Source organism: Triturus cristatus, chromosome 4_1 (assembly GCF_964204655.1).
Source record: "Triturus cristatus chromosome 4_1, aTriCri1.1, whole genome shotgun sequence".
Lineage (NCBI taxonomy): Eukaryota > Metazoa > Chordata > Amphibia > Caudata > Salamandridae > Triturus > Triturus cristatus.
This window is the reverse complement of record NC_140585.1, coordinates 881,396,547-881,412,999: the sequence shown is the minus strand read 5'-3', so window position 1 is coordinate 881,412,999 and position 16,453 is coordinate 881,396,547. Positions and strand designations below refer to the sequence as shown.

At 43.5% G+C, this 16,453-nt stretch overlaps 1 protein-coding gene across 1 annotated transcript in view; it reads right to left on the bottom strand.

Moving 5' to 3' along the window:
- LOC146855703 (uncharacterized) overlaps positions 1–16,453 on the bottom strand; it is a 1,104,791-nt gene that overhangs the window by 224,253 nt on the left and 864,085 nt on the right. Inside the window, exon 88 of the mRNA XM_085653597.1 lies at positions 15,837–15,908. Coding sequence (XP_085509723.1) covers positions 15,837–15,908 — 72 coding nt within the window. The remainder of the gene's footprint in view (positions 1–15,836; positions 15,909–16,453) is intronic.

Genomic DNA, 16,453 nt, shown 5'->3' with positions numbered 1-16,453 from the left:
CATAAATATCTATAAGTGCGCACCTTGCGCGCACCCTAACATGCGCGAGCGCAATTCTGATTGGTGGTTACATGTCAGTCAACATTCGAATCGGTCGAAATCAGGAAGTGTCGGCCGCCATTTTGTGTGTTGGTGTGTGACAGTGAAAAAGAAAGGTGGAGAACGTGAAAAGGGGGCAGGGTAGAGAGTTCCTGACCCCCTAGCCTTTGTCAGGGGGTCCCTGAAGGACCACGAAGGGTTTCAAAAATTCGCGGGTTGCGCGCACAGCGCGCGCACGGTGAAAAACCTTTAAAAAAAAAACATTTTAAACGAGCCATTCCATATTACAGAATACAGTCAATCTATAACTATATACATAGGTAGTTTATTGTAAAACAAATATATAAAAAATATAATAATACATACATAACTTAGCATTTAAAAAACCTTACAAATTCACTTAAAAAACCATAGGTTTCACACACGTTATAGTTAGGAATTAGCATTTAAAAAACCTTGCAAATTCACTTAAAAAACCATAGGTTTCACACATGTTATAGTTAGCTGGACATTTCACTCGTAAAAAACCAATGAAATTCCCCCGTTATAGTTAGTTCAGATAACTATAACTCGCGCGACCGCCACTCTATCACAAGGATGATGTCATCAGTGATGTCATGAGTGATGCCACTGACCATGTCATGAGTGATGTAATATGTGACGTCATGAGCAGTGGATTGCGGGCGCGCGAGTTATAGTTATCTGAACTAACTATAACGGGGGAATTTCATTGGTTTTTTACGAGTGAAGTGTCTTGTCCCCATGCATTTTCCCATAGGACCTTTAGTCAAAGGTACAGCCCGAACGGCTGAACAGAATTACTTGAAATTTGGCAAAGAGGTAGTCCTCAGGTCAGGCATGTGCCTTTTGCATATATGGTGTCAATCTGTTCAGATTGGCTGGGGAACAATCAGCAGGCAGGCAGGAATGGCACGCCCCGGTAGGAAGGGCCTGCTAGTACCAGAGTAGAGGGGCAGATTCAGGGTCGAGAGGGAAACCGGGATGTATATCTACTTAGTGACATTTTCAAAAAGCACAGTGATTCCAATTTTTCCAACAGTTATTGTGGCAAAAGGAAATAAATCTGTACAAAGTTGGTGTGCATCGCTGGTCTGAGCTGAAGTACAACACACATGGTCTGGTCCAAGCAAGGCTCCTCAAGGGACAAGATACTACTCAACTTATTTACTTAAATATTGCTTTCTTGACCATATATATCTCACATTCTTTTAATAGACACAGAAAGATCCATGATGTTTGGTCAATAAGCACTGTATCATTGGCATAATTAACATTTGTTATTATGCTGCAACCCGACATTGGAGGAGGGAATATCCTTCAGATACTGCTTGATGCAAATCTGGAATATAGACATTAAACAACAGGGGTGATAAAATGCACTTTCAATACCAGCAGCAAACTTCCGTGGTGAGCAGTAGCTTTACTACAGTGATCTAATGAGCAACTAGAGTGCTAACATTCAGAATTTATGGCAAATATGTGACATATCTGAATACCTTCTTGATGGAATCAAAGTAAAAAACTGAAAGCATTTCCTACTGAGGAGACTGCAGTAAATGAGGAAATTAGGAAACTTCATAACAAATAAATCTCCCAAGATGGCCACCAGAGACAAAAGAGCCCAAATGCAGCACACATATCACCCAGATGTAGCCCACATGCAGCCCAATGACAGAAGTGTGCAGTTTTATATAGTGCAGACTTGTCAGGTATTGGAGTGCTTTACATGAGCATTGGTTACATCACACAAGATCAAATTCATTTTGGTTGTAGACATGGGGAGATTAAGTGATTTGACCAGAATCACAAAATGTTGAGCTGAAGCAGAAACTCCAACCTGGTTCCCCAGTTGCAAAGTCTGCAGCTCTGGAAGTAACAACACATCCTCTTCCCTAGGTGCAACATTTAATCAAGTGGTCAACTAGATAAAAAAACATAAAGATTACAAATAATGTAAAAGTTCTTTGTCGCTATTTGAAAACTCTTAAAATATGTCCTCATTTTAGTTTTTTAGAGCACTAACCATAATTTTGATGCAAATTAGACCCTCTCATATATGTACTTTTTAAAGGAAATGCTCTAGGTATTACAGTTTTGATTACATCAAGATGACGTCAGGCGTTCCACACTTTTGTAATAAATATAGAATGTTAGCAATCTAGTTGTTCATTGGGATACTGTTGAGAGGCAGAGGCCAGGGGCACGGACTCTGAAAATTGAAGGCAGGTAGGAGAGTGCAGAGGCAACAATTTGATCACACTGGGCAGGCAGGAAGGGCAGTGGCAGCACAACAGACTATGGAGGGCAGTGGAAAGGGGGGCAGGGGCTACAAACCAACAATACAGGACTGGCAAGAGAGGCTGTGGCAATATAATAGACCATTGTGGGCAGAAGGAAGAGACAGTGGTAGTACAACCATACATGCCAACAGACCCGTTTCAGCCAGAAAACGTCCAATGTTTTTAAGCTCAAATGGGCTTTATTTGATCTGTCTCCTGTCTACAATCTCTTCTTTTTCAATGTAACTCAAAGTGGAAAATCAATACCCCAGTTTTTTTCCAAAATCTCCCTCTTACCAAGTTCAAAATGTTCGCAAGTATGGTACATTGGATCATGGTAGGCAGGAGTAATTGGGGTAGGGACATGGCCTCAGATAACAGAGGACAGGAGGGACATCGAGCGGTGCACCAAACTGACTTTACAGGGCAGGCATCAGGGTTTGCAGCAGCACAATACACCACACAGGGCATGCGGGACGGGAGTGCAGCACAACAATCCATAGAAAGCAATAGGGAGGGGACAGGACCATGCACATGGACAACAGAGAACAGAGGGGAAAGAGGCAATGGTAGCTAGCTGACCATAATGGACAGACAGGAGAGAAAGCTGCAGCATAACAGACCATAAAGGGCAGGAGGGACGGATCAGGGGCATTACAATGGAACAGACAAGTCAGGAGGGAGGGAATAGGGGTCTGCACATGGAAACAGAGGGCTGGCGGCAAGGGGGCAGGGCAGGAGCAGCAAGATGACCATGGAGGTCAGGCAGGATGGGCACTAGAAACAAGACACACCATGGAGAGCAACAGTGAGACTATGATGGCATACACACAGACCATGGAGGGAAGGTGGGAGGGGGTCAGGGGCAGCTATCTGACCACACAGGGAAGGTGGGAGGGGCCATGGCAGCACAGAAGACCATGCATGGCAAGCGGGAGGGTTAGTGGCAGCACAATGGCTATGATGGGCAAGAAGGAGGGTGCAGGGGCATGCACAAAGGACCATGGAGGATAGAAGGGAGGGTCAGGACCTGGGCACAGACAAGAGAGTTCAGGGAAGGGGCCTCACAATCGACCGTGCGGGGCAGGCAGGAGGAGCAGTTGCAGCACAACAGACCAGGGAGGGCAGAAGGGTGTGGCTGTAAAATGGACCATGGAGGACAGGAGGAAGGGGATAGGGGCATGGCATGTGGACAGGCAGGGTGGAGGTGGCAAGTACAGGTTACAGTCATCTGACAATGCTAGGCAGGTGGGAGGGGAGTGGCAGCTCAACAGAACACTCAGAGTAGGTAGGAATGGCAGGTCCATGGAACAGGGTGGGCAAAAAGGATGGAGCAGGGGCATGCACAATGACATCGGAGGTCAGGGGGAAGGAGAATAGGGGCAGCAAGCTAAGCACAGAGGCTAAGCAGGAGGTCAATGATGGGCCATAGAATTGGGCAATGGAGGGCAGGAGGAGTGGGCTGGTACATCATGCTAAATGGAGGGCAGTGGCAGCACATCAGACCATGCATGGCAGGAGGGAGGAGGCTATTCCATGGATTCAGACAACAGAGGATAGGGAGGAGGTGGATGGGGCAGCAAGCTAACTGTTCAGAGAAGGTGGGTATTAGGAACTTTATTGTTTTTAAAATGTGTGTCTGTGCGAACTACTTAAAATATGAACAAATATGCAGCATAATCTCACTTTTATTCAGGAAGAAGAGGACGTTTGTGACTGTGACTCCGGGCTCACTTGGCAGAAACAACCCCTGACCCTCCACCCACCATTGCAAAATGTAATGCCCGTGAAAAGGGTAGGTGGATGCAGTGTTATATAGAACATAGTCCTGAGAGCACGATTGAAAATGAAAACTAGATATAGTATATGGTATAAACTATGCACCAAAAAGTGTGATATAAGACGAACCAGGGTGTGAAATATAATATGCAATACATTGTGCGCAATGATAGATTCATTGGAGAGCGCATGATAGCACAGGCACTAGCGTGTGCTATGCGATATGCGCCTTGGAGTGTAATATGCACAGGGCAGTGTTGTGTAACCTAACTAGTCTCTAAAGTTGTAATATAAAATATGTGCTGGGGAGTGTAACGTTGCATATGCACTGTGACAAAGATATGGATCCCAGATTGTAATATGTATGGCATAGCGCTGTGCGTTATAACATAGGCATCGAGGAAGGCACGTTAGATGGGGCAATATAACCCGTGCGAAGGCAAATGTGGCATGACATATTCACGGGGTGGTGATACAGTGCACATGGGCTAGACAGTGTCATAGCAAACGCACTAACTGGTGGAATACAACACAGAGGTGTGTGGCACTCGGGGTGTCTGGTGGGTGTAACACAGCATTGGGCTCAGCCAGGAGCACGCTGTGACTCTCAAGTGAGGTTCGTCTCCTTTCCAGAGAGTAAAATAAAAAGTATTACACATCCGGCGGTGGATGTGTGTTTTATTAACCGTGAGGGGGGTTTCTTGCATAGTTTGGTCGAATTATTGTTGAATCCCCTTTGAATGGCTTGGTGTGCATGTGTATTAAATGTGCCCGTCAATAGCTACCCATGTTTGTATAAATAAACGACAAGGGTGTCTACTTGGAGAGTACCCACCGGCGGGGGCGCCGGGATTAGGCACGGTAGGGCGTCAGACAAGTCAGAGCTTCACTAGCGGTGTAAATACATTCCACGTGGATTCATTGTATGCATAGTCGCCTTTTAATTAATATCACACAAATCGTCATGGTGATAGGTACATACGGTTTGTCCAGCATGTCCTATGTGTTTCTATAAATATATATATTTTTTAAATAATAAAAAACAAAGGCCGGCCCCGGGGGATGGGGTCCTGGGACCATAAGTGGCCAGAGGAGGGGGGCAACGCAGCCCCCCTCCTAAAGAATTAAAAAAGAAAATGCCATGACCCGGGGGTTGGGGTCCCCGGGGCCGATTTAAGGCTTTGGGAGGGCCAAATTTATTTTTTTCAACAAAAAAAATTAGGGTGCAGGCCCTGGGGGATTGGGTCCCTAGGGCCAATAAATTAGAAAAAGAAGGGGGGCCACACAGCCCTCCTTCTTAAAAAAATAAAATAAATAAAAGACCAGCATCACGCCGGAGACCACGCCCCCTCCTTGCAGCACTCTGCAAACGCGCACCCTGGCCAATTGTAAGTTGGGGAATTAATTCCCCTTCAATACTGCGGGTCCCTGAGGGCCAACTAGTCCAACAGGTATCTCCAGTATTCGCCAGGGAGCTGCATTTCAGACAGGTGTTCTGAGGCCACGTCCCTTTTTACACCTCTCTGCAACGCAGCTCTGTGGTGCTTACTGGAGGTACCTAGTGGGCTAGTTGAACCCTAGGGACCCTCAGGATTCAAATGAACGTAATCTCTCAACTAAAAACGGCCACAGAGCGTGTTTACACAGTGGTGAAGGGAGGGGACGGGGCCTGAGTTAACGTGTGCAAACACGCCCCTGGGGTGCGTTTTAAGTTGGGGAAATAATTCCCCTTCAATCCTGAGGGACCCTGGGGGCCAACTAGCTCACCAGGTGCTTCCAGTAAGCGCCACTGCGCTGCTTTGCAGAGAGGTGGTCTATGCCGTGGCCCTTTTTACATCTCTCTACAACACAGCTCTGTGGCACTTACTGGAGGTACCTAGTGGTCTAGTTGGACCCTAGGGACCCTCAGGATTCAAGGGGACTTAATCTCCCAACTTAAAACGGCCACAGGGAGTGTTTACACAGTGGGGAAGGGAGGGGATGGGCCTGAGGTGACGTGTGCAAACACGCCCTGTGGTGCATTTTAACAGGTAGTTTTAATCCCCTGCCCTATTATATACTAGGGGCTTACAGAGGAGGTCATGCTAATCACAGGGGGACCCCAACGCATAGTGTTCCCTAGTGTATGTAGGTGTTTTCACTGTATTCTGAGTGTCTTTTAACATAGCACTGGCTCTAGGACTGGTTAGTCAGACTCAGTTACCACCAGTATCCGTCTGAAAAAGTTGAGGGTACAGGATGATTTTGCAACAAGGCTTCTTTCTGCTCTTCTGTTTGTTCTTTCTGCACGTTATCCTTCTTCCTGCACTTTTCTTCGTCTTTGAGGACTTCTGTTGCTTCTTTCTGCATTTCTTTTTTTTCTTTATGTGCGTTTTTTCTTCTTTCTTCACATGTCCTCTCTCTGTAGGCATAGTTAGAAATTAGCATTTAAAAAACCTTTGAAATTCACTGAAAAAACCATAGGTTTCAGGCACGTTATAGTTAGGAATTAGCATTTAAAAAACCTTAGAAATTCACTGAAAAAACCATAGGTTTCAGGGGCGTTATAGTTAGCTGGACTTTTCACTCGTACAAAACCATTGAAATTCCCCCGTTATAGTTAGTTCAGCTAACTATAACTCGCGCGCCCGCAATGCACTGCTGATGACGTCACATATTACATCACTCATGACATGGTCAGTGACATCACTGATGACATCACTGATGACATCTCAAATGGCATCACTGATGACATCACTGATGACATCATCCTTGTGATAGAGTGGCAGACCTCCTCTCCCCCTAATATAACCTTTGATACACACATTCAAAAATAGAAACTAAAATTTTCAAAACAATGGACATACCAATACCAGTTACAACAACCTATTCAGTAATTCTAAGATCTACATACACATTCACTCATTCACCAACAGTCCTATACAGTCACTCATACATGTACTCACTCATCATATGTACTCATACACCTATACATCATGTTACACAACGCCACTCATCCATAGAGTTACACACATAGTCACTCATGCTAATAAAGAATCAAACATCCATTTACTTGCATATACAGTTATACACATACCACCACACTTACTTCTACAGAAACTTACACATACTTAGTCTTTTAAAGAATCACTTATAAAAACACATAGGAACTCTTTCAATCTCTCACTCTCACATATACTCACTTATATACACCAATAGTCACATATACTAGTTTAAAACATATGTAGTTACTCATAAAGACACTATTGAGAAAGTCATTCACTCACTAACACACCCATGCACACACTCATCCACCCATACAGTCCTGCACACATGCTGTCTTCAACACATAGAAACAGTGAGTCACTCATTCATGCACCTATGCACTACGTAATACCCCCCACTGAACCATACAGACACTCAGACACTCATACTGATACAAAAAAAAACGAATAACCTATATAAACACTCATGTAGCTACTCATCAACCCATGCAGCCACTTATACACAAAGTGAGAGACTGATACAGATATTTTCATATTTAAACATTACTCACTAAGCCATGTATTCACTAAGAAAAACTTAATCAGTCAGTTATACAATCAATTTTTCAAAAACAAATCATCCATTTAGACACTTATATACCCATTTATTCTTCCATCGACCTTGAGATATACATATAAAAAAGATATGGAATTTTCAGAAAAACACACATTCACTGAATGATGTCATCAGTGATGTCATCAGTGATGTAATTTGAGATGTCATCAGTGATGTCATGAGTGATGTCACTGACCATGTCATGAGTGATGTAATATGTGACGTCATCAGCAGTGCATTGCGGGCACGCGAGTTATAGTTAGCTGAAAAAAGTATAACGGGGGAATTTTAGATGGTTTTGTAGGAGTGGAAAGTCCAGCTAACTATAACGCCCCTGAAACCTATGGTTTTTCAGTGAATTTCTAAGGTTTTTTAAATGCTAATTCCTAACTATAACGTGCCTGAAACCTATGGTTTTTTCAGTGAATATATATATATTCCAAAACTCCGCTGCTCCTCTATTTTGCAAAGAAAACGGAACGGACCACAAAGATGTGCCTCTTTTCGTAATTTATTTAGGGTGCAAGTCTCGCCACGACGCGTTTCAGCTCACCACAGGCCTTGATCACATGACAAGTATATATATATATATATTCCACAGCAGGATCCCAGGGGTACCACCATCCAAAGAAAGGCGCAACAACAGGAAACAGACTCCAAAGGCAAAGTTGAGAGTTAAATGATGATTTATTCAAGCATCAAGTGTCCAAATGACACGTTTCGGCCGCCAGACATGCGGCCTTGATCACAGAGTGCTGTACTGGTGAATGAGTGGTATTTATATATATGTGTGAGTGGCAGTGTTTTTACTATGTTCATTGCAATGACTGAGTAGTTTTGCAGCGTGTGACTGTGGGCAAGACGCAGTAAAGCACATGTGTGACATCATGTTTTACTACAGTTAGTACCACCAGTGTAAACAGACTATAAAACTGTCAACTATCTGCTGAGCCGGTGATTGCCTCAGTCCTCCCGCACATGCATCGTGGAAGCTGGTACAAGAGCATATGGCGTCCCCAGATGCAGCCAACCGTTCGGGTAAGTACACATTAAAACGGAAAGCATGCCCCTCGTAAGCAATCATGTTAGTGTTACCGATTGCTCAAAACTAGAAACGCGAGATCTAGCACAACAGTGTGTGTGTCCGTAACTCCCTGCTCTCGGCGCGTCTCATGAAGCACAAAGTGAAAGCGCTGCATGTGAACAAAGGCTAGTGATAAGATGTGCGCGTCTAGGCCCGGTACAGTAAAAATGCAAATAAACTAAATAAATGCAAAACAAAGCTGCCACTTAATACAACAAAAGTTGAAAGTGGGAGTGACGGTGAAATGTGCACATAGGTGTGTATATACATGTTGAGGAAGGCGTGAGTGCGCATATAGGCCCAAATTTATAAGTGTGGTGTTTGTACCTCCTCAAGAGCATTTGAGTGACATAAAAATGCATAGAATGTACCAATAAAAAATGTGTGAAAGTGCAGGAAATATTCTAGAGTCTGCCAGGGCTAGTTCAAAGTATCCCTTGCAATGAAGCAATGGGTGTATAGCATAGCGTATTGTGAAAAAGTGACATTCTAATAATCATACGCAAACATGGTCTAAATACATGTGGTTACAAGCCTGTAGTGCCTATGCTTAAAGACCGACTATAGACAACCAAAATGACAGTATGAATACTAAATATTCTCTCCGTGGTTGCACATAGCCTGATGACAGGAAACCAAACTCTATGCGAATACTGAGAGTGCACAGGTAGAACGTGATGTAAACAGTGAAATATATACAAGTGATAACATTAATATACAGTTACAATGCGATGGTATGATCACTAAGGGTGTGAATGCAATGCTATGTTACGGGAAATGGTGCAGATCCTCCGTGGTGTTGAGACCAGCGGACGCCTTGGTGTTAAATTGCAGAATATATCTACTCTCCAATTGCCTCAAAAGCTTCTCCCTGTTGCCACCCCGTCTACGTGGTGGGACGCAATCAATGACTGAATAACGGAGGTGCTCTAGATTGTTATTATTCATCTCCTTAAAATGCCTGGCTACGGGGTAGGCTGGGTCATTGTTGACTATCGCTCTGAGGTGCTGGAGAATTCGCAGGTGCACTTGCAATTTAGTGCTCCAGATGTAACGCAGCCCGCAGTTACATTCGAGCATGTACACCGCAAATTCCGTTCTGCACGTGAGTCTATGTTTGATGGTAAGTGGCGCGTGTCTAAAGGCTGAGTCTACCTTTGTGATGTTCTTACCAAACCTGCATGCTCTGCAACTCTGGCATTTAACAAAACCCTTTCTGTCTGCTAGCCAATTCTGTGACGTGGCGATCTCCGGACTGTTTCTAACTAGTGCATCCCTCATGGAAAAAGCTCTTCTGTATGTGATGTCAGGTTTGTGGGCTACTACAAGTCCTAGTGTGGGGTTTGATTTAATGATACCCCAATGCTTGTTGATTACTGCTCTGATAGCTCTTTCCTCAGTGTTGTGCGTTATAATCAATCTCGGGGTGACTAGGCTATTTGACTCACTAAGTATGTTGGTCGCACTGGTGACCTCAGGGGTGGATGGGACCACTAACAATTCCTCCCTAGGGATGGCATCGGCTATGACAATGGCTCTACGTATGACAGCCACTGAATCTTTTGGCTGCTTCCCCCTGGCACTCAAGGAGATCTTCATGGGTACTACAAATTCTGGCCAATCGTAACATCTCCCCATAGGGAATGCTGGTTATGAGGTGACCAGGGTGAAAGCTGGAGGCGTGCAGTGTGGAGTTTCCTGCGGTTATCTTACGGTGAAGCTTGGAATGCAAAGCACCATTGGCGATGTACAGATTGACGTCCAAGAATTCTGTAGAGGTGGCACTGATGTTGGCATTAAATTCCAAATTAAGATCATTGTCATTGATCTCACTAATGAAAATTCTAGCACTGTTAACATCACCTTGCCAAATCAAAAAGATGTTGTCTATGTAACGCAGCCAAGACACAATGTTGTTATTGAAATCTGTCTGACCATGAGAACCCGCTCCTCCCACCAGCCAACATATAAACATGCGTAGCTGGGCGAGAAGCAGGCTCCCATGGCCACGCCCCTGAGTTGCTGGTATACCTTCCTATTAAACATGAAAAAATTATGTGTGAGACACCAGTCAATTAGAAACAGAATGAGTTTGTTGTGTTTGTGACAATTGATGGGTCTTTTACCCAAGAAGTATTTGCATGCAGCTAGACCATCATGGTGACGTATGCTGGTATACAGCGATGTAATGTCCATGGGAATTAGCACATAGTCCTCGTGTAATTGAATGTCTTTTACTTTGAGCAAGAAATCACTGGTGTCTCTGAGGTAGTTTGTCTGGCTGGATACAAGATCTTGGAGAAAAAAATCCACATACTTGGAAATATTTTCACAGATGCTTTTTCTGGCCGAGATGATGGGTCGACCAGGAATGGGGGTCACATTTTTGTGCACTTTCGGCAGAAAGTAAAGGCTAGGGAGGACTGGAGTCTCAATGTTAAGGAATGCACATTCTTCTTTGCTCAACTGGCCCTGAGATCTGAACTTGTTGAGGTGTTTCCTGAGTTCCTTATTACTGCTAGTCATTTCATTGTGGTTAGAGAGCCTGTAGCAAAGGTTATTGCTCAGATGTCTGTTAGCTTCTTCCAGATACAAATTGCGTGGCCACAGCACAATGTTCCCTCCTTTATCCACCTTGTTGATGATGACTTCATTATTGCTTTGTATTTTTTTCATAAGTTCATTGTATTTGAGATTCTGCATGCGTTTTCCGGTAGCACGCCTCCTGGTTTTGAGGTGTAGCGCCTTGAGCTCATCAATGAGGACATCACTGTATATGTCAATCGCATCCCTCTGCATCATTGGGGTAAAGGTGGAGTGCGGCTTGAAAGGGCTAGGGATTCGGCATGAACTTTCAATACCCTCATCATGTAGAAGTTATTGAGTAAGCCTCGGTGTACAAGGCACTTCTAGTTCACCCAAGTCGGGATGTCCGCCACCGTGAGTGGTTGCTCAACTGTTTGACCAGCGGGTGTCGTGTCGATAGCGGTGGCATTGTTTTGTTTGTGTCTGAAAAATGTTATCAATTTTAATTTTCTAATGAATTTGAAGACGTCAATGCGGGTGTTGCTGTAATGAAATGAGCTTTCAGGGCAAAAGGTGAGGCCCAACGTGAGGAGCTGTTTTTCCGCTTCAGTGAGATCCATTGTGCTCAATTTTATAATAGTCTTGGTATCATTCTTCATTTCTTTCTCCTAGTGCCTCTTCTTTTGTTCATTTGCTTGCCAACACACCTCGACGCGTTTCAGTCTCAGCCGAGACCTTGTTCACGGGGTGTGTTGGCAAGCTTAGAAATTAATCACCCTTGAACTACAACAAAAAAAATGGATTGTGACTAATTGATTTCGATAATACGCGGAGCTGTGAGTGCGGTGAGGAATCCCTTGCAGGGAAAGTGTGGCAATAATCGAAATGGCTTAGCCCTGCCGTACTCAGAATGCACCACCATAGAAGCCCCCATATGGTCAGAAGAATGGGACTATGCGGACAGGAATATATATATATATATATATATATATATATATATATATATATATATATATATATATATATATATATATTACCTACTGGCGGTCGCCAGTAGGTAGTTATAGTTAGGACCACGTTTCCATAGGAAATCCGCAACATTCTATTTTGAATAACTTTGGCGCCGGTCGACGAATCCTCGCGAATTTTTCAAAATAGGTGGGGCGCTACGCTCCGCTCCTACCCTGAAAGTCTCGGGGGGATTCGTCAAGCGGGGGCTGAGATAAAAGGGGGGTCCCAAAACGCGTTTTTCCCATGCATTTTTCCATAGGACCTTTAGACAGAGCTACAGCCCGAACGGCTGAACAGAATTTAATGAAATTTGGCAGAGAGGTAGTCCCCAGGTCAAGGAAGTGCCTTTTGTAGGTTTGGTGTAAATCTGTTCAGTAGATTCTGAGAAAATAGCCTTTAAATCAATATATATATCTGAGCCAGCTTACGGTGCGCTTACGGTGCGCTTACCGTACGCGTACGGTGACGTGCGCGAGCGCGATTCTGATTGGCCGTTAGATCTTAGTAAACATCCGAATCGGTCGAAACCAGGAAGCGGCGGCCGCCATTTTCTCTCTCGCACTCTGACAGGGGGTTGAAAAACAAAGTGCAAAAACATGTAAAGGGGCTGTTTAGACAGCTCCCAAGCACCTAGCCATGTCGAGGGAGTCCCCAACGATCCCCCAAGTGAAAAAAGGCAATTTTAATTTTTTCGAAAATTTCGCCGATTACGCTTACCGTACGCGTACGGTAGCAAATAATAAAATAAAAAAAAAAATCCACATTCTCCACACCCCGTGTGCAAATGGTGCCCGAAGACCCCAATTTGTGTATGGCTTATCAGAACAAAGCAAAACATATATTTTACCTATCACAACGATGCTCATCATATGTTTCCTCCATGTTCGCACGGTGCGCGAAGCGCATCGTGCGTTCATGGCCCATCTAGCGTAACGTGGACACCGCGTGCTCACTGTGCGCGCACGGAACGAACTGCGTTAAGTGGGCGCGCACGCCACAAATGGCGTAAAGTAACTTAGCATTTAAAAAACCGTACAAATTCACTGAAAAAAACATAGGTTTCACACACGTTATAGTTAGGAATTAGCATTTAAAAAACCTTGCAAATTCACAGAAAAAAACATAGGTTTCACACATGTTATAGTTAGCTGGACATTTTACTGATAAAAAACCAATGAAATTCCCCCGTTATAGTTACTGTAGGCAACTATAACTCACGCGACCGCAATCCTCTGCTGATGACATGTGTCTTTATGAAAAAAAAATATTTGTAATATATGTATAGCTAAAATTTTATGGAAGAAGACATGGGCAAATAAGTGTCTAAATACAGTATTAGCATCAGCAGAGGATTGCGGTCGCGTGAGTTATAGTTGCCTACAGTAACTATAACGGGGGAATTTCATTGGTTTTTTATCAGTAAAATGTCCAGCTAACTATAACATGTGTGAAACCTATGTTTTTTTCTGTGAATATATATATATATATATCCACAAACTGGCTCTGTGTTATGGACTGTATAAAAAAAAAAACTGTATACAAAAAAACCTGTTCACAATGTGAGCGAGTGGTTCATACATCCGTAACAGTTGTCATGCGTTTTAGACAATCTTTAAAGCAAGCGATTGTATCATCTATGCTATTCGTCGGTGTAGCTCACTTAGGAGAAGAAAAGGATAGACAAATATTTTGCATACGAGGTAAAGCAGGATGACTGTCAACAAGTCTAAAAACTTATGTCTCCAACACCCAAACGTGATGAAAAAAGAGTGAAAAGGAGTGTTGGTGCCTCACGGTAGCAACACCAAGGAGGGTTAAGCAGGATGGTACTCGCCTGCTACCTCAAGATCTCATCATCAGCTACCAACACTCCAAAAGCAAGAAATATGTGTAGGGAAAACAATGATTGACTGTACAAGTGCTAGGGTGTGTAATTAAAGAAAAAAGAAGAACTGTGCTATAGTATGTGCACCATATTGAACCCCATAGTAATATACAATGATATCCAAATTTGAGCTAGATCACACTGGCTTGCGTTTTTTATTCTAAGCTGCGTGATTGCTCATGTTTAAAATGCCGACATGTTTCATTGCCTACTAGGAAAACTCACGGCAACTTCTTCAGGGCGTGGGGTCTGTTCATTTCACCCTGCACCTCTGTTTGTCAATTAAAAACAATTCGGGATATTGCCCACCATGGGCATACCTTTACCCTTGAGTCCTTGTGGCTGTGTATACGCATTCAAGGCTCCGCTTATTCAACTCCAATCGTGAGTCATGGAAGCGTCTGTAACTGGCGTTTACTCAGCCGATAGCTATCGGCTGATAGGGAAACGCGTTGGTTTTTTCCCTCAATGCTGAAGCAGAAACTAAGCTGAATAAAAGAACTTTGGAGATTTAAATCACAGAGCCTGTGAGTGCGTGCCATTTATTCCGTAGTGGAATACGAGGTTGAAATTGATAGATATATATATATATATATATATCCACTGGAAAAAAAAGATTACGGGGACATTACAGTAAGGCTCAGATTTCACTCAGACAAAGTCATTGAAATTCAGCAATTATAGTTACCTGAGCTAACTATAACTTACGCCCCCACAATACACTGTTTATAACCTCACATATTACTTCACTCATAACCTGGTCGTGAGCTTGTTCTGGGACATTTTCTTCTTGAGCCAATGCACTGCAGGATCTTGCAAAACTTTTTAATGCTAATGTATCACATTTTGGACCCAAAAAAAATCGCTGGTTTCACACACCACTAATAGGTTATGGGCTGCTGTGGCTTTTTACCATTTACTGCACCTTTACCCCTCTATTCACCTAGCCACTTGGAAATGTTGTCATTGTTTATGTACAAGTAAAAACAAAAGTAAATCCATGAACCTATAAAATGTTTTACACTATTTACTAATAGCAACAAGGCCACAACAAACTAAAAAGTCTCACTTACGTACATGTTAATGGTGCACAATAGCATGTATATTGCAAAAGACAAAGAGATTTGAAAATAAGCTGAATTGCCTTTGACAATGACTGAAAAAAGGAATATATAGGCTACAGAGGTGGATATTGGCTCAGGCAGGCCCATGCATTCAGCAGAAGAACTGCAGTAACATGGCTGGGCTCTGTGGCTCATAGGCAAGCGCCCACACAAGCATGGCACTCTGCTGTCTCTGGAACCGTAGCCACAACGCCTTGAAAAGAAATGATCACTCTTGTGGATAGCTTGCGTATTTTTGTCGCATGCTGCAGGGTAGTATTTATTTTCGTTGTTCCAGAGAACCCTACGTAGTAATATTTGCGCATTGGCGCACACCTTCAGGGCGCAAGAGCCTCTTGGGTCACACATGGTGCTGTCACTCAACTGGATTGGCAGGTAGATGTTGGAAAGACATGTTAATCCTGCACAACAATCCTGTCGAACACTGATACATTCAAACAGAGCGGTTCATACTTTGGAGTTCACCGTACGACGCTTGTATCTATGAGATTCTTCCCTCCGATACCAACCTTTTGTCCGACTGGGCCCCGGGCACCGAAGAGCCCCATGGATCCCTTTGCACCAGCTTCACCCTTAACACCCTAACAGAAAGCACAAAAGAGAATGTTGGTTATATTAAGGTCCACACAGGTGAACAAGCAGCACTGAATAGTTTGGAAATAGACACAGCCTACCATGCCATGCACATCAATAGTGGCTGTGGGAGCTAGCTATTAAAATGCAACCCTGCATTCACCTGTAGTCTGCCAAACATGCCACTGTCAGTGAAACATGCACCAGTACAGTCTACTAGCAATGTATTTATGTATGTATCTGCAATGAAGCTGTGCATCTTCCTATCATGAATCAGAAGTTGGAACCTACTCTTATAAAGTATTGTCAATTGTTTTTCTTATTCAACACTTCTCAGCATGTCACCCGACTATCTATTTACCAACCCAGAACCGTAAAAATCTGCAGCGACTGCAGTGTTTGCAGCAAAACATGCAATGCCGGTATGTGCTGTAGCCGTAAAGATTTAGTGGCTACCTATAATATCTTTGTGTTTCTGCCTGCAACATTCCAGTCAGAACTGTAACTATGTATCCACCTTTAATGCATCAATCTGTAATGTATTTACATGAAT